This window comes from Arvicanthis niloticus, chromosome 23 (genome assembly GCF_011762505.2).
Source record: "Arvicanthis niloticus isolate mArvNil1 chromosome 23, mArvNil1.pat.X, whole genome shotgun sequence".
In the NCBI taxonomy this organism is placed as follows: domain Eukaryota; kingdom Metazoa; phylum Chordata; class Mammalia; order Rodentia; family Muridae; genus Arvicanthis; species Arvicanthis niloticus.
Window position 1 is genome coordinate 18,090,468 of NC_133430.1, and position 18,028 is coordinate 18,108,495.

General features: G+C 45.2%; 1 protein-coding gene across 2 annotated transcripts; it reads right to left on the reverse strand.

The window, feature by feature from the left end:
• Positions 1–657: 657 nt before the first annotated feature.
• On the reverse strand, positions 658–15,381 carry Psmc1 (proteasome 26S subunit, ATPase 1). 2 transcript variants are annotated; one of them, XM_076921422.1, is made up of 11 exons: positions 15,312–15,381; positions 12,523–12,576; positions 11,669–11,765; positions 10,331–10,455; positions 9,691–9,876; positions 9,389–9,517; positions 6,977–7,073; positions 4,784–4,973; positions 3,943–4,094; positions 2,937–3,091; positions 658–972 (listed from the first exon to the last, which is right to left on the reverse strand). In XM_076921422.1, exons 1-11 carry the CDS (start codon positions 15,312–15,314, stop codon positions 838–840), a joined length of 1,323 nt encoding a protein of 440 aa, XP_076777537.1. In that variant the 5' UTR covers positions 15,315–15,381; the 3' UTR covers positions 658–837. The 2 variants fall into 2 exon arrangements, with proteins under 2 accessions (XP_076777537.1, XP_076777538.1); XM_076921423.1 differs by lacking the exon at positions 15,312–15,381 and adding an exon at positions 14,987–15,309.
• Between the last annotated feature and the right edge of the window lie 2,647 nt (positions 15,382–18,028).

Sequence of the window (18,028 nt, forward strand, 5' to 3'; positions counted from 1 at the left end):
GGCATGGTTGGGATAGGATTTTCACCGACTCCTCAGGGATTTTGGCCTCTTGGGAACATGTACTGGCCAGTGTGGAGCCCTGCATAGCCCACAGCAAAGCAGACTTCTGAAAAAACAGCCGCACTAACCTAGACTTTACTATGCAAAGACCACTGGCCTTGTGGCTCTGAGACACTGGCTTTGGAAATAAGAAGTGGGGCTCCTTGTGGGTGCCTATGAGCTTCTCTAGTACAGGGTCCCCCATCTGCTGCAGGGAGGGGTGGGTGTGCAGCCACAGGCCAGCTGTGAAAGTGTACACTTGCGCTGATTACCTTTTGTCAACCTGACAGAAGCTACAGTCATTTGAGGAGGTGGAACTTTAACTGAGACAGTGCCTTCCATCAGGTTGGCCTACAGGCAGGCCTATGGGATTTTCTTAATAAATGGTTTTTGTGGGAGGCCCAGCCGACTGAGTGGTGCCACACTAGGCAGGTGGTTCTGTATTTGAGGAAGCAGACTGAGCCAGCCAGGAAGTAGATTCCACGACAGCTTCTGCTTCAGTTCCTTTCTCTAGGTTCCTTCCCTGACTTCCCATCATGATGGACTGTAAGCTGAAAGGTAGAATGGACTCTTCCCAACTCCCAAAGTTGCTTTTGGTCACGGTAATCAGTGCAGTAATAGAAAGCAAACCAGGACAATCCTTTATTGGGAGCAGAGGGCAGCCCGGCACAATGCCCAACAACAGATGGAGACAGCCTGCACAGCATCCTCCACGATACAGGCTCTCTACTAGCAAAAATTAACTGGAAAATGGACTCCTCGGGGCAGCATCCCATCCCTGAGGATGACCGTGGGTCACTAGAGATACAGCCCCTCAGGGGTGCCTTCTTGCTTTTTATAAAGAACATTCTCTTTAGATTTTTTGAAGTCTTCATTTGTTACTTTCATTCTGCGTTCCCGCAAGGCCATCAAGCCAGCTTCTGTACAGATTGCCTGAGAGAAAGAACAGAGTGAGTCGGGTGTGGTGCCACATGCCTTTAATCCCAGGTCAGCTGCAGAGCAAGGACAGCCGGGGCTACAAAGAGAAACCCTGTCTAGAAAGGGAAAAAAGAAAAAAAAAAAAAAGAACAGTATGTTCAGACTGAAACACCTATTTTTAACTTAAGGAATTCAGAGATATTTTGAAATAAAGTATAAGACAGACTAAACACAAAATTGCTCATTTGGGAACAGGTTATTTTTTAAATGTCGCATGTATCATAATTTCTGGGAACCCAAGATGCATGAACTGGGAAGACTGTAAGGGGTAGACTGGCCAGAGATCAGGGATTCTGAGCCGTGACTCAGGTTCTAGCCAGTCAGTAAATTCTTGTAGCTTCACTTTTTGTTAAAAGTATCTTTTACTGTCTCTCCTTTCTTATTTTTTTTTTTATAAAGTAAATATTTTTAAAAGTTTATTTCATGTGCTTTGTCTGCATGTATGTCTCTGTGAGGGTGTTGGGTCCTTTGGAGCTGTAGTGAAGACAGCTGTGAACTGCCATGTGGGTGCTGGGCATTGAACCTGGGTCCTCTGGAAGAGTAGCCAGTGTTCTTAACTGCTAAGCTATCTTTATAGTCCTCTCATTAAAAATATTTCTATGAAATAGAAAGTGATATGCCAAAAGACAGTGGTGAGTACAGTTAATTTACTTACAGTCAGAGACTATGCTGACATACAGTAATTTTGCAGAGGTCTGAGTTTGGTTCCTGGCACCCATTTCGGGTTCACAACTGTCTATAACTCAAGCTCCAGGGAATCTGATGCCCTCTTCTTGTCTCTGCAGGTAGCTATACTCCCATGCATAGTTGCACACAAAAATACACATTTATATATAATTAAAAGTTAAAAATTATAGCCAGGTGATGGAACACATCTTTAATCCCAGTACTTGGGAGGCAGAGTCAAATCTCGGTGTTGGAGGCCACCCTGGTCTACAGAGTGAGTTCCAGGACAGCTAAAGCTATACAAAGAAACCCTGTCTTGAAAAAGAAACAAGACAAAACAAAAAATTAAAAATTAAACCTAAAAAAATCCAAGCAAAATAACAAGACTAAAATACGACAATCCTGGCACTAAAAGTTGTTGTGGAAATGGCCATCAGATTGTTTACTTTAAATGGTTCAACCAAAAGGTAGGTGTGCATGAGGGCAGGAAATAGCCATTTAAATTTAGGTGATAGGCATGTGGGTGTATATATCCTGGTGATGTAACTTTTCTGAACTCTTAAAAAATTTTAAGAAAAGTTGGTATAGTACAATTAAAAAGTATTTTTCAATTAAAAAAACAAAACAAAACTATCGTAAGCTATTTAACCTAGTAGTGTAGGACTGAGGCTAATGACCTTAGTGACCAGGGGCAGGCGCTGGTCTGGAAAAACTGGGTGTGCCGCTTCTACCTAACCAAGGCACCGTGCTGGAGAAGACCTGGCTCCTTGAAGGAAGGAGCCTGCACCACATTCACTGCTCACAGGCCTTGATATAAAGAGCCGTGGAAAACTTATTAACTCACATTTGCAAGGAAACCAATAGCTAAAATTGAGGATAGCCCATCAACTCAGGGTGGGAAGAGTGTAGAGTGTAGGTTCTGCGACTCTGGGGACCTCCCAGCAGACACTTCCCTGACAGACACAAAGTCTGACTTTCCCAAGCAGGTCACCCAGGCCTGGCACAGGAGGTGCTAAGATTAACGTTAGTAACTGATCCTCCTGGGCTTACAGGGTGGGGTCATTTACTTCATAAATTAATGTATTAAATGACTTCAAATAAATAGCAAATCTTCCATTTGGATGTAATGTTAAAGCCAGACGGATGACGTAATTAAACCAGGGATCCACACTCTCAGCCTAACTGCCAGCCCTAGAGTTTGCCGTCTTTCTAATAGCCTAAATTTCCAGAGGTTAGCCCACCCAGTCACTCACCTTGATGTCAGCCCCAGAGAGGTCATCCTTTGCCATGATCAAGTCATCCAAGGTCACATCATCAGCCAGCGTCATCCTGCTTGTGTGAATCTGGAAGATACGTTTCTTGGTCTTCTCGTCAGGCAGGGGGAACTCGATCTTTCTGTCAATGCGGCCTGCAGGTACAAAGCTTTCAGCTACTTCCATCTAGACCCACACTCTGCCCCACTCAGAGCCTTAGTCCACCCCACATGTGGTGCTTTAGTTAGACGATGCTGTGGGGATGACACCTGGACCCTAAAGAGTGTTCATTCATTTCTGTGCTCTGTGAGCATCTATATCTGAGCTCACTCCACTTACCCAGCCCCCAGGTCCCACCCCCAGCTCTGCTCCCTTCAGGAATGAGCACAAGATCTGAATGGTCTTAGGGACCAAGAGCAAGCCTACCATAGAAATATTACAAAGCATGGCTTCTTTCTAGTGCTACCTGAATGTAATCAAGAATCATGGTCTATGAATCTTTTCTTCAGGGTAAAAAGTGAGTGCTCTGGGCTAAAAAGAAAATTCTGAGTAATGGGAGGAAACGATCACAGTGCAAAACTAGAACGAGAAGGGCCAAACCACACAGTGTCACTCTCCTAGCTGGGAATCTCAAGGGGACAAACTTGAACTTGTGGGTGGGTGGGTGGGAGGTGTGCATGTGCACCTATCACCTTGTTTTTTAAGATCAGTGTCTCTCCAGTGTCATTGATCTGGACCTGGAGCCCGCCAAAGGCCAGCAGAGCCCACTATCTGCCCCTTCCATCAGACCCTCCTTTTACATGTCGGCTCGTCAGACTAACTTCAGGCCTTTTTGCCCACAGGCTTTCCTAACGAGGCCGTCTCTCCAATCAAGATGTGTTTTGGTAAATTCCACTGCACAGTAAGTAGTATTTGCCATTCTGTGTACTGTTGTGTAACAATCCCCAATGCACACTTCAAACACAAGCCCATTCATTTTCCATGAAGAAATAAAATCGAATCTGACCTGGTCTGATAAGTGCTGGATCCAAAGTTTCTATTCGGTTTGTGGCCATGATAACTTTTACATCTCCCCTTGAGTCAAATCCATCCAACTGGTTCAACAGCTCCAACATTGTTCGCTGAATTTCTCTCTCGCCTCCAGAGTTTGAATCATATCTTTGGAAAAACAGAAAATGCAGACTCAGCCGTCTGTTAAAAGGACACGTACAGCAAACCAACAGCATGGCACTCAATGCTCCCCTCACCCTAAGGTCACTCATGCTGTCACTGTGGCACAACAGTGCCAGCGTCCATGCTCTAACACTGTCATGAAGGGCCCTTTTTCTCTGTTGTTCTGGCTGGCGGGGACATGCTTGTCTGTTGAAGCACTGAGCAACAAGGCATGCTCCCGAAGCAGACGCAGCCTGTGCAGACCATGATGCTAGTGCCCTGGCCTGAGATTTTATGGCCCAGAAGAGAGGGGAAACGAGCCTCTGTCTTTTAAACCACCCAGCCTGAGGTGTTTTGTTTTCAGCAGCACAGGTGGACAGACACACTTTTGAACCATGTCACCACATAGCAACTCTGGCTGAAGTTGCCCCATTTTTTGTCTCCCTGTTTGGTCCAACTTTTAACTGCAGGGCAGAGACTGCCATGGTTACAGTGAGTCTGCAGTCTGGCCAGTACTGGCTCCATGCAAGCAAGTGCTCTGACACCACTGGGTTCCAGACACTGCCTGGGTAGGTGCTTAAGGCCCCTGGGAGGGCAGAGAGCCAAGTATCCCGAGGGCCATGCACAGCAAGGGCTTGCTGCACTGGGACGAACAGTATTGTTTCATCTCACACAACAGTTCAGGGCAAGTCTACCTTTTGGTCCCAATGGCGTCAATCTCATCAATGAACACAATGGATGGTGCATGTTCTTCAGCAACCCGGAAGAGCTCCCGAACGAGCTTGGGCCCGTCACCTAGGTACTTCTGAATAAGTTCTGAACCAACCACTCGCAAGAAAGTGGCTGAAGTTTGGTTCGCTACTGCTTTGGCCAATAGAGTTTTACCTATTTTGGGTAAAAAGAATAAGACAAGAAGAAAGCCGTTTAACTGCTGTTAGAAGCACCCCATCCTAGTGGATGGGCACCGGCAACACCACCATACCAGCAGCTGTCTATTCGTCTGCTCTCCCAATCTAATGACATAAACTCTTTTTAAAGTCATCATGATAATGTCAGCAATACCTTTACTTGGTTATTTTTTTCTCATTAAAAAATTTATTATTTCCGTGTGTGCTGTGTCTGTGTATGGGGGGCATGTGCCATTGAGCAGGTGTGGAGGACAGAAGACAACCTGGCAAAGGGTTTCCCTTCTTCCACCTTCAATGGACTCTGAAGATCAAACGCAGGTTGCCAGACTTGTGTGACAGACACCACTATCACTGAGACATTTTGTGAGCCCAAAGTATCATCTAAAGCAGCGGCTGGCAACCTGTGGGTCGAGACCCATCTGGGAGTCCCATAGTAGGTATCTTGTATACCAGATGTTTACATCACAATTCATAACAGTAGCAAAATTACAGTTATGAAGTAGCAACAAAAATATTTTACGATGGGGGGTCACCACAACATGAGGGACTATATTAAAGGGTCATAGCATTAGAAGAGCTATTAATCAGGGCACCAGATCCCATTACAGGTGGTTGTGAGCCACCGTGTGGTGGCTGCTGAGAATCTAACCCCTGGAAGAGCAGTCAGTGCTCTTAACGGCCGAGCCATCTCTCTAGTCCCTCAAATAGTGCTTCTAATGCTGCTCTATCACTGGTGTTTTTCTTTCTGGTTGTGTACACACACGTACACACACACACACACATTTTCAATTCTGGTTGACAGCGTACACAGAATTCACTTTGGGAGCTCTAAACAGCGCCGACGCTCAGCTCCAGAGACCAGCCTTAACACAGGCCAGTCGCCAAAGAGTGCTCAGCTCAAGAATGTTAGAGTGGCTGGCACCTTGGCCTTTGAGAGTGAATGAGGAGGGCTGGGTGTTAGTTTAGGATGCAGAGGGAGAGCTAGGGAAAGACAGAGCTATACTCTGTGACAGACGGACACCATGTGCTGACAATGTCTTCTTGGTCATAGACGAATGTCAGGTAAAAAGTCTCAGGAGACAATGGTATTCCTGGGACACCAACTCAGGATGGGAAAGACGATGACATTTTAGTGTCCAGGAGTGGCCAAGGAAAGCTGCTGGGTTACTTCAAGTGCCACAGGGAATCACTGAACAAGCTTCCCACTCTGACAGGCCCATCCACCCAGCACCACAGTGCCCACACCTCATGAGATGCACACTGGAGGGTCAGGAGGACAGTGTTGCAGCTCTAGCCATTACTAGCTCAATGCCAAAAGCTCTGTGGCCCTGGGCTCATCACCGGCCTCTCCGTGCCTTTAGTTTTCATTGAGATAAAGCAGAGTGGCTCCTAGCTCCAGGCTTCTTGGGGAAGGTACTTCTCAGTCTCTTAACAGCTCCCAGCACAGGTCAGTAGGAACTAAACATCAGTTCTAAGCCAATGACCCCTCCTGCTCTGATCTGCAGGGTAATCAACTGCCAAGCACTGGTCTCCACAGCTGAGTACAACCAACCAACTGTAGCGTTAAATGTGTGTTTTTATCTTCACCCAACAGTATTTACTCAGTGCTATTGTGGCAGGAAATGGACCTGATCCAACACCTCAGAACAACTTCAAACGCCATCGCCACACTGGACTGAGGCTTGGCCATGCTGCAGATGAATGCATGTGTGCCTTCGGGCCTGGGACAAACAGCAGCACTGTTTAGGGTTCTTAAGGTGATGTCATTGTATATGGTCAACCAAGGTTGAGAACTTGTTTTGTGTGTGTAGGGGTGGTATGGGCTTGCTGGACCCAACCCATGGCTTTGTGCGTGCTAAGCAATGTTCGACCTCTCCCTCCCCAGCCCAGCTCCGGAGTTAAGCTAAGGGACTGTGGTGTCCTCTTGCCCACGCTGCTGCAGACAGGAGTGAAGCGCCTACAGTGTTCAACATGGCATACCTGTTCCTGGCGGACCGTAGAGAATGACCCCCTTAGGGGGCTTTATCCCCATTTCTTCATAATACTCAGGATGGGTAAGGGGAAGCTCCACAGACTCCTACAGAGAAGAAACACTTGGTAAAAAGCAAAGTTTAACTGAGTAACATTTCTTTTCTTTTTCTTTTCTTTTTTTTTTTTTTTTTTGATGTGAAAATCTTTATTGGATATTTTACATTTCAGATGCCATCTCCTTTCCCCATTTCCCCTCCTTAGAAAACCCCTATCCCATCCCTCCTTCTCCTTTTTGCTTTTATACTATTTTTTTTTTTAATGTTAATCAAAGGCTTTATAAGTTTGGTAATGCTTGATAACAAGATGCCCATACAATTAGAAGTGTAACCCAATACCCAACCTAGATATAGCAACTATCTTTGATTGGCAGAGACACTGGAACATCTGCCTCCATGTCCCGCCCCGCCCCTTGTCACCTAGCTCCTCCTCTCCTCTTCCTCTCCTTACTCCTCCCACCTTAGCTCCTCCTACATATCACCCTTCCTGTTAAAATAAAACTTTTCTCTTAAAATACAATTAGAGCATAACTATACCAATTTGGGTCAGTAAAGTACAAGATAGGCCTAATACCCAGTTCATCATTTTATTGACTAAACAGAACCTCTGTCATCCCTCCTAAGTAAAAGGCTTAGTTCTGAACCTGGCTTCTTTTTCTTGGCTTTAGAATGAATGTAAGCTGAAAACCATCCTCTCAAACCTTTTCTCTCAAAGTAAATAGCCGGGATTGGCTATGAGACTATAAGTTTTCAACCCCGTCAGAAATCCAGAATGACTAGAGTTAACTGAAATTATGGGAAGCACAAAGCATAGCTTCTAAAACTTAGTCAAATTATAGAGACCGCTGAACACCTGGACAGTCCCTATACTATAGAACGTTGGAGCATCCGATCTTCAGCCTTCTGGCCCAGACCACTGACAGACCTAGTGATACAGATTTATTAAGGGTTGATTACTCTGTCTTGGCAGATATAATCAGTCGATTATTCTGCAAGTGTGTCCTTTTCTGGACAGTGATTTGTCTATAGATGAAAAGAGGCAATTCTTGCCTGGTGGCTGTCTCACCACAACTGGAATAACTCCAAAGATGCTCAATTTCTTCTTAGAATCCAAGACAGGAAGCTGTCAGGAGCAGACAGTTCTCTAATCAAAATGAACATTAATACAGACATGTTTGTAACGTCAATTCTGTGGACTTCTGACATTTTGAAAACCAACTATCCATGTAAGGCAATCTGGACTGTTGTCTGTTAACTTTCAGCTATTTCTAAATAAATTATAGAAAACATCGTAACAATAAACTCAGAGCCATGAATTTGCTATAGGCCCTTAACTCACAGGCTAACCATCTCAAATCAGTTAAAAAAGTTAAAGAAGGACTGGGTCTAAGCCTTGTATTCCTAAATGTGTTATATAAGCACAGTGCCTAGGAGAGTAACAATATTAATCTCACTTTTATATCATTAAGAAGCTCATACCAATGAAAACCTTAAATTTGAAATCAAAGTAAATTTTGTACCATTTAAGAAATTATAACTTCATCTTAATAACAATTATACAGATTTCTACAAATAGGTTATGGCTATGCAATAAATCCTAGCTAATCCTCCCTGATCCTACAAAACCACTCTGAGTAGCATTTCTTGACATGAAAATATCTTGTTTTCCACAAAGATAAATAGAAATCTCAGTCTTCTGAACGTCCACTTGGGGTGGGACACGCCAAAGAGCACATGTGTCTACTGAGTTTTTAATCAACTCCCTTTCTAAGCCACACCCAGTTTTCCTTCTCCTTCCAGAAGTCAACCCTGAACAATACCTAAGCAATTCTGGAGCAAAATAAAACTGAAGGAAGTCAAAGCTCAGCCTTTCTTGAGTAGATTAGACACAGGGCCTGGAAAGACTTCCTGACAGCTACCCCACTATCACTAGAGCTATTCACCCTGTGCCTCGTTCCAGCTGAGAGGTCAGCAGTGGACATCTTTGGTAGTTGTGACTGACTTCCCCATGGGTCAAAGGCAGAGGCAGCACATAGCCACCCCGAACCACCACACCTCCCAGGCTCCAGGAACACTCAGGAACAGGGAATATGGTAGAGGCCCAGCACTTGTGAGCCTGTGTGAGTACACAACCGCACAAGTCAGCACAGCTAGGGACATCACATTTCGCCCAATACTCACTCAACATTAAATCTGCAAAGTGTGAAAATACTACAGGACCATCACAAGGTTCAGTGTGATTTCGAGTTCCTAACAGTACATAAAGATCCATAGCTGGAATTGCTCAATAAAGAAGACAAGCATGCAAACAGAACAGGTATAAGAAAGCAAAAGTCTGGAAACCCAGACCTGGTCCTCGCCATACCTTAATTTCCTGGATCTGGTTGTCCAGTCCCCCAATATCTGCGTAGGTTTCCTGGGGGGCCTTTTCCACCTTCATCACTGTAACCAGAGGATCCGTGTCATCCATGAGCACCCCGATCACAGCATGCACCTACAAGGATCAAGTCTTAACGTGACCATGAGTTATCTTCAATCCGTTTATGGCAAGCAGTACCAGTATCTTTCCCCAAAGTGAGTGCTTTGGGGATCCACTTCCAGCACAAGCAGGCAGGTCTAAGAGGAAGGACACACGTCTGTGGGTTTCCCTAAAGACCAGCAACTCACCTTGTGGTTGAGCAGGACTGAACAGCCTGGTTCCAGCAGATCCTTGTCTACAAATGACAGGATGCTGACATAGTGTTCTGAGCCCACAGATGTAGACACAATGGCGTGATTATCATCAATGATCTCTTCCAAGGTTCCTACAGACATGGGGGTCCCCCTGAGATCATCCACTTTTGATCTTTCCTCCTAATAATAGCCAAGGAAAAAAAGCAAATTAGACTATAAGGCAGACGACGCATTTACAAAGCATCTGCCTAGAGCGACAAAGCACTAAATGCTTCTTTTTTCACTCATTCATTTTCTGTGTGTGTGCCTCTGAGCATGCAGAGACCACAGAATAACTTGCTGTGCGTGCACAGGCTATCTGGAGAGCTAGCTTCTGGGGGGTTGTCTAGTCCCTGCCTCTGGTCTTGCTGTAGGGTGGCAGGATGACAGATGTGCACCTCATCTGGATTTTTACCTTTTCATATTTGGTTGCCAGGGTGCAGTCAGTCTCTTCCCTGCTGTGCCATCTCCCTGGCTTTAAACGCTGGCAGTCAGAAGTCTGCAAAGCTCACCCATGACTCTCACTGTGACAGTTTTAGGTTCTCAACACAACTCACTCAGTAAAGAAGAAAACTACAGAACCTTCTCCACTCACCTCTTGCTTTTCTTCTAAGGGTTTCATCTGTTCCTGGTTTCTAATGAACTCCTCCTCCATGAGAAGATAGTCTTTTATCCTCTCAAGCTTCAGCAATTTCAGACGGCACTGGGTGTGAGGTGTTACTATAATTAAAAAAGAAGGCGTTACACATTTGGAACTTAAAAGTTTACAATAAAGTTTTACTTTATTTTCATCAGAAAGCCATTAAAAAGCTTTAAGTTCAGGGCTGGCAAGATAGCTTAGTGGTTGAAGAGCTTGCTGCCAAGCCTGAAGACCTGAGTTCTATCCCTTGGACCCCCATGGTGGAAGGACAGAATTGAGCCTGCAAGTTGTACTGTGACTTCCACATACTGACAACTGTATCTGAGCGCAGGAGTGAGCATGGGCCTCATCCCACATACACACAAATGAGATACCTGTGATAAAGGGGCTGGAGAGATGGCGGCTCGGCAGTAAGAGCATTAGCTGCTCTTCCAGAGGACTTGGGTTCAGTTCTTAGTACCCACATGGCAGCTCAAACCCATGTGCTTGGCAGGTAAAACATTCATATACATAAAATAATTCTCAAAAATAAACTTTAGTTCAGACATATCCAAACGTTAATACAGTAATACTTCACTTGCATGAGGTGTTGGAGACTGGATCAGTAGTTTAAACTCTATTCCCACTGTGGTACATTAATCTCAGCACTTGGGAAGCTAATGCAAGAGGGGCACACACCTAGAGACAGCCTGGACTGCAAAACTGAGCCCCCACCTCACAACAAACAGGGCCATCAGGATGCAGGTTCTGAGTAAAGGCCTCGCTGTGCAAGCCCATGACCTAATTTCCATCCTCAGAACAGTGACAGGAGAGAACCAACTCCCAAAAGTTGTCCTCTGATCTTTACATGCACACTGCAGCATGTGTGTACCCTCCATAAAATAACAAAAAAATTAAAAAGCAAGATATGACTTACATGTTCAATACCTCAGAGGGGTTAGCTACTTAGAGACAGTGAATAGGATGTCTTTCTTTTTTTCTCTTTTGAGAAAGGTCTCTCTGTGTAGCCCTGGCTAGTCTGGAATTCAGCGATCGATCGAGTGCTGGGATAACAGATGCACCATGGCTTACTGTGAATGGTTAGCATGAGACAGACTCATGGAACATTGTATTTTAAGATAAAATGTAACTTCTATGCCAACCCAGTAAGGGCTACACAGGAGTTAATAAGTAGGATGGGGTTGTAGCCAGAGATAGCTCAGTCTTCCCGGTACTTCCTGCCTTCCTCTGTACTCCATGCTACTTGCGGTGTTTCCCTGGGGCCCGGGGGACAGCAGAAGAGCAGGGCATTACCCAGTGGCAGTTTGCTGGCGGCATCTGGTCCCTTTGTTTTCTTCTTCTTTTTCCCCACTCTAGTTGGGACAGGAGGTTCGTATTTCTTTTTCTTGTCCTTCAGGTTTTAGAAGAGTAGGAAAAGGCGTCACATTTATGGACATTTATTTTTGTATTGTTACCATCTATTTCTAGGGCTACAAATGTTATCATCTTTTAGGATATTTAAGATAACTATTCCTTTTATTAATTTTTTAAAATTAAAATAAGGTTACATTATTTCCCTCTTCCCTCTCATCCCACCTCACACCGATGGCCTCTTTTGATCATGGCCACACACACACACACACACACACACAGAGAGAGAGAGAGAGAGAGAGAGAGAGAGAGAGAGAGAGAGAGAGAGAGAGAGAGACAGAGACAGAGACAGAGACAGATACACACCCTGCTGAGTCTGCAAAATGACCACCTTTTAAAAAGCAGATTTCACATTCCGGCTCTCTTAGTCAGTAAGACCTAGCTGCAGCAAATAAGTGTAATCTCTTCATAGAAATGGCAGTGACTCAGATTTTTTTCAGTAAGTAGACTTCAGGTCAGAAATGAGTTTTTTGCCAAGTTTGATCCAAGTTCTCACACCTCAGTAAGTTAAACACTTATAATTGATCTACTTTAAAACTTCCACAATATTCATGCTTTCAAAAAAATCATTAACTCAGGGCAGTAAGTTCTTTAGAAATAAAACAGGTTACCCATTTGTACACAAGGTTACTGAAATAACCCCATTACTTTGCTTCTTCAAGTTTGTGGCACCATAAAGAACACGCTGAACCCTGAGGCAGTTTCTATGGCACGGTCACATCTTGCTTATTACTTACCTTGTCATCCTTCTTGCCACCCCCAGGACCATGGCCACCACTCTGACTTTGACCCTGGGGGATAAAAAAGACAGACACACATAAATTCAGAATACGATCACTTCAGAAGAGCATTCTACTGGTTCTGTGAGCCTAAAACACAAGCACATTCCCACTGTAATGTGTGGAAACCAAGGACCTGGCAGGCCAGGTATGCACTGACCAAGAACCACTGGATGCTGAAGAGCCCCATAAGAAAGCTGACGGTCAGAGAGCACCTCTCTCAGCTGGGAGCTTCATTCAGACTCGCTATCCTCTGATATAAGCTACAGCCCAGACTATGAAAGCTGTCACATCATGTCATACATATTCCATGGCCATTTACTCTCTCCAGAGATCCACAGGACCCAGAAGACTTTAGACAGCAACTTATCAAGCTCCTATCTTGACAGCCTGGGTCTCCTGGACAATTCTCTCTTACCAATCTTAAAATGTATGAAAAGCTCACCAGAATTTCTGAATTTAATTAAAACAATGCTTAACAGAGGACAATGACTTAAATGGTGGTACTTTAACTTCTTGTGTAAAAATATGTGGTTTAGTGCATGTGTGGGTACATGCCTGCATGCCAGGGCACACATGAGGAAGCCAAGGGACAACTTCTAGGGATTAAGTCTTTCCTTCTGCCTTGTGGGTCCTGGAAAGAAAACTCAAGTTGTCAGGCTTAATGTCAAGAGCCATCTCATCTGCCCAATGGTCGAGTTTGAACATCGGTAACTGTGGAATTACTGAGTCGCCCCTGGGGAGGCACTCAATCACTACAACACTGGAGCTTCAGTATCAAGACAAAGCAACCACATCAGGTTACCAAGTAGAAATAATGCCAAGCATATTCCAACACATGTAAGGCTCTGAAAACTTTGTGTTTTACTCTGAAAATAGTTAAGGGCTGAAAAGAGATTCTGGGAGATACAGTTAGTTGTGTTGAAATAGGATGTGCAAGTTAGAACCTTTAACAGCCTCTTACTTCTAAGGGATCTTGCTTGTGGCTGGCACAACCAGCGTCTGGGAGGTGTTTGTTACAGGCCCAACTGTGTGCTAGCTATTTTTCCTTCCCTACCATTCATTCAGCACAATCCCAAAATAGGTTTCATTATTCCTGCCACAGATGAATCACTGACGAGCCTGGGAAGGTGGTCTGTGAGTAAGTCAGGCTCCTCCACTGAACTCGTGTCAAGTGGGTACTCTTTCTCCTCACCCACTGCTGGGAATGAATACAGCAAATGTATCCTTATCGCTTCAATGAATTAAGTTCTAACAATATACTACTGGGTCAGGATTGTTACAGTGTGGCTTCACGGTGGTGACTGTGGTCCAAATCCACTCTGGTTATGAGTTTGCTCTCAACTCCCTAATTCAGCATGCCCAGTCCTAGCCAACCTAGCCTTCCCAGGTTCATTTACCATTCCCACATCTTTCCCATTTGGTTCCAGTGAAAGACATTCTCCTCATCTCGGAGACAACTACCATTGTTTCTCAGCCTCAAAGAGTAAGAGTGAAACCTTTTATAAAGCTCCTAAAATATGCTGAGCAGTGTGCTAAACATTCTTGGAATAATATCTCATTTGACTTTAACGAGATTTTTTTTTAATAGTGTGTGTGGGGTGGGGGCAGGGGAGTTGGAGGTGGGTACCAGAAGAAGGTGTTAGATTCCTTGGAGATGGAGTTACAGAAGGTTCTGGAACCTCCTGCCATTGGTGCTGGGAACCAAACTTGAGTTCTCTGAAAGAGCAGCAAGTGCTCTTAATCCCTGAACCATTTGATTCTTAAAGTCCCCCTAATATATAGACAGATAAAAGGACCAAGGTCCAGAGAGGTTAACAGACTTGTATATTGTCACAAAGCTTGTTAGATAGAAATCACACTAAGTTCTGTTGTATAGCAAACCCTGACTGTCTCTCAACTGCTCTAGAAAAGAAAGGACTTGTCCCACCGATGGCCACTTACTGCATTTGTTTCCTCATTAAAATGGGGACATTAATAATAATCTTTGGGGTTGTTCTAAGAAATAAGAACAACTCTGGGGAAATGCCGGGCACATATTCGGAACACTTTTCAAAGTCTTCGCAGGTCCTTTGTGTGTTCTGGCCTTCAACCACATTCAGAAGCACCGGCTTAGCAGCTCATGATTCAGGCGGACTTCAGGGCTGCCTCCTTTTGCATTTTCCGACCCTCTGCCCTGCTCCTGCTTCACTCAGATATCAGCACGGATTACTCCCTTAAAACCTTAATTTTAGGCCTCTACTCAGACTTCACATCCTTCGCTGACACCTTATCAAAAAACAGCCACCTTCTTACAACACAGCCACATCATGATCTGGCCCGGTCCTGTTCCCTGACATGTTTATTGTCTCCCTTCTCTAGAATGGAAGCGCCAAGGAGGGAGCGACATCAACCGTGCCCGCCAGATACCCTCAGTGCCTACATCTGAATCCGGCCCAACAAACCAAACTGGAGAGCGCCGAGCCGTTGGCGGATAAATATCACGCTGGTTCTGCAGCTCAGCCGCTGTCCCCAGCGTCGGCCAGGCTGTCCCGCTCGGCTCTAGCCCTTCAGCGCCTACTCGACCGGTTCACAGCAGGTCTGCCCCGTAGCTCCGCGGGCGCCGTGCGTCCTGCCTGCGTCCGCCGAGGAGTGCGACCCGCTCCGACCCGCGGGCCGCGACGAACTCGAGCGGCGCATCGCTTCGTCCTCCCGCCCTGGGGCGCCTCGGTGCCCGCGACTACCAGCCGAAACCCTTAGTCACTCACCATCTTCCTTTAGCCGTCCAAGTCACCACCGCCGGAAGTGCATCCACCAAAACGACCCCGTCAGAACGGAAGTGACTTTAAAAAAAAAAAAAGGCTACGGAAGCCTATCGGGACCAACTTCCTCACGGGCGAAATTGAGCACGAAGGGTTTTTATTTCAGCGGTTTGGTACAAGGACTTGTTAAACGTGGGTAAAACTTAAAATAGTTTACTTGAAGGAACTCTAAGCAGCTGCTGTTGGATTTTTGTCAGTGACTTAAGACAATGATCTTGGATGTTAAAGACTTAGGAAAAATTTGAAAATTTGGAAACGTAAAAAGAATTTAAAATTATCATTGGGAAGAAGTGTTTGTGACAAGCAGGAATGGCACTTGGGACTGAGAAGTTGATCTGTACACAGCATTTATGTTCTTCTTTAGTTTCTGGAAGTTGCCAGCTCTCTTGAGAATATTTCTTTGTCTAAAGTCATCTAAATTTGTGCGTTTTTTTTTTTTTTTTTTTTTTTTTTTTTTTTTTCCCTTCCCACTGATGACAAGGGACTGATGATGATGGCTATTACTATGTTAAAATTACCCTTGAGGATCTGGAGAGATGGCTCAGCAGCAAAGAGCAGGAGACCCACATGTCGGCTAACAACCATCCAGGGCACCTGTAAGCATGTGGTGCACAAACTCGTATATGTAAACATAAAGAAAATAATTAAAAATTAAAAAAAGACAGGACACTGAAAGTCCAGAGAGTCCGAGTGACACTGAGGAGGGATGCAAACCTTGTTTGGGACCCTGGGCAGGTATTACATATTGCTATTAATTAGTGTTATTAGCGTTAACGATACATCCTTTAGGTTGTCAATGTAAGTACTCTTTATGTTTCTATTCCTGAGTGAGAGTTTGAGGGTTGGGAAAACTGACTCCCTAATTAACGGCTACTTTGATCAAAAGGATGGTTAGTCAAACAGCCCGAAGGGCTGGCTGTTTTGAATACTCCACAGACACACCAAGAAAACTATACCCAATCACAGTTGATTGCTTGCCTTAGCTATTTCAAACACTCTGTACCAGACTTTTTGCTATCACCTCAGAGAACTCCAGAAGACCCTGCAGTCATTTCTACCTAGGCTAGATGGGACTCATTTCCCACAATGGTCCAGCAGACAGAAACAGGCAAGGTGATTGGTGGCAACACAAACCTTCATCAGTACACGGGTGTGCTATGGTTATCCAAATCCCTTTCTCTTGCTATATATACAGGCTTCTCCAAGCTTGCTCAGTGAGTTGACTGGAGGACACTCCCATGCTGACTCCCTGGATGTTGTAACACAAGGCCCAATAAAAGTCTTCCTTTGGTCTTGTCTTACCTGCTTTGGTGGTAAAGGAAGAAAGTTAAATTTACTCTTGGGAGGCATGAACTGGTAACACGAAGAAGGAAGCAGCAGATGCAGCAGATCCGTGGTGATAGCAAAGGCAGTGGGCCAACAGCAGCAGCAGTGCTTAGAGCTCGCGATTGGCAGCTGGGCCATTGGCAGGCCGTAACTGGGTTGTTTGACAGCAGTTTGAGACAGGGGAAGATGGGTGAGCCATCAAGAAGGAGTGGAGAGCTGTAAAAGGCACAGAGTGGGTAGAGACAGGAGGACTCTGAGTTGGAGGCCAGCTTGGATCCTGCTGAAAAATAAATAAATAAATAAATGATAAATTCCTTTATAGGCAGGGAGGTGTCTGTGAGCTGGAAGCCAGCCTGGTCTACATAGCGAGTTCCAGGATAGCCAGGGGTACATAGCCTCTGTCTCAGAGGCAAAAGAGTTACGAGTGGAAAAGTTTAAAGGGCTCTGGTCTGTATTAAATGTGGCAAGGCCACAAGGCCGGCATTGGCTGGCATGCCTAGGAATGGGACCCTAATATGACTGAGAGGACAGGAGGCTCCCTGGGAAGCCATCATCAATGCTTAAGACTTGCCTTCCGTGGGACATACAACAGGCAGAAGCACCTCAGTCACGTGATTTTAAAAATCTCTTTTCTCCCCTTCACAGAGTCATCATGGGAACTCCCCCTCCTTTCCACCCAAACCTTCCATCTCTCCACGCGCCAGGAGAGACTTAGCTAACTCAGCCTGCTTTTACTTGTCTGTCATGGAGTAAACGTACATTTTGTGAGTTTGTTGTTGTTATTGTTCTATTATTTTCTGTTTCTTGGGTCCTCTTGAGAGAGGTGGTATGGGTACTAATTCAGCCAAGGAGAAGCTGCATGCTTTAGAAGTTAGAGGTGGGGCTAGGGAGAAGGGGAGAGGATGGGGGAGGGGAGGGAGAGGGTGGAGATTATGAATACACATGATGGTTTGAATGAGAATATCTCGGCTAATGTCACCACAATAAGACCCAAGCTAGACAAAGCCTCCCCTCCCCCATGTCTGGGCATCTCATGGTCCTCTTGTGGCTTTGCCTCTGCCCCACGTCAGTGCACCACTTTGGTCAATGACGCAGCTCAGATCTCTTGTTCTTGGTGTGACATTCATGCAACAGCTAGTTTCTGGACACTCATCATGCTCCAGGCTCTCCCAAGGGGGCTGGGAATACTGTAATGAGCAGGTAGAAAACAAAGTTTCCCTGATGAATTTTATATTAAGCAGGTAGATTGTATAGCATGCCATACGATAATAAATATGATAGAGAAATTGGACGGGATGAAGACTGCAGCCATGGTGGGGCGGGCTCTGACTTTAGAT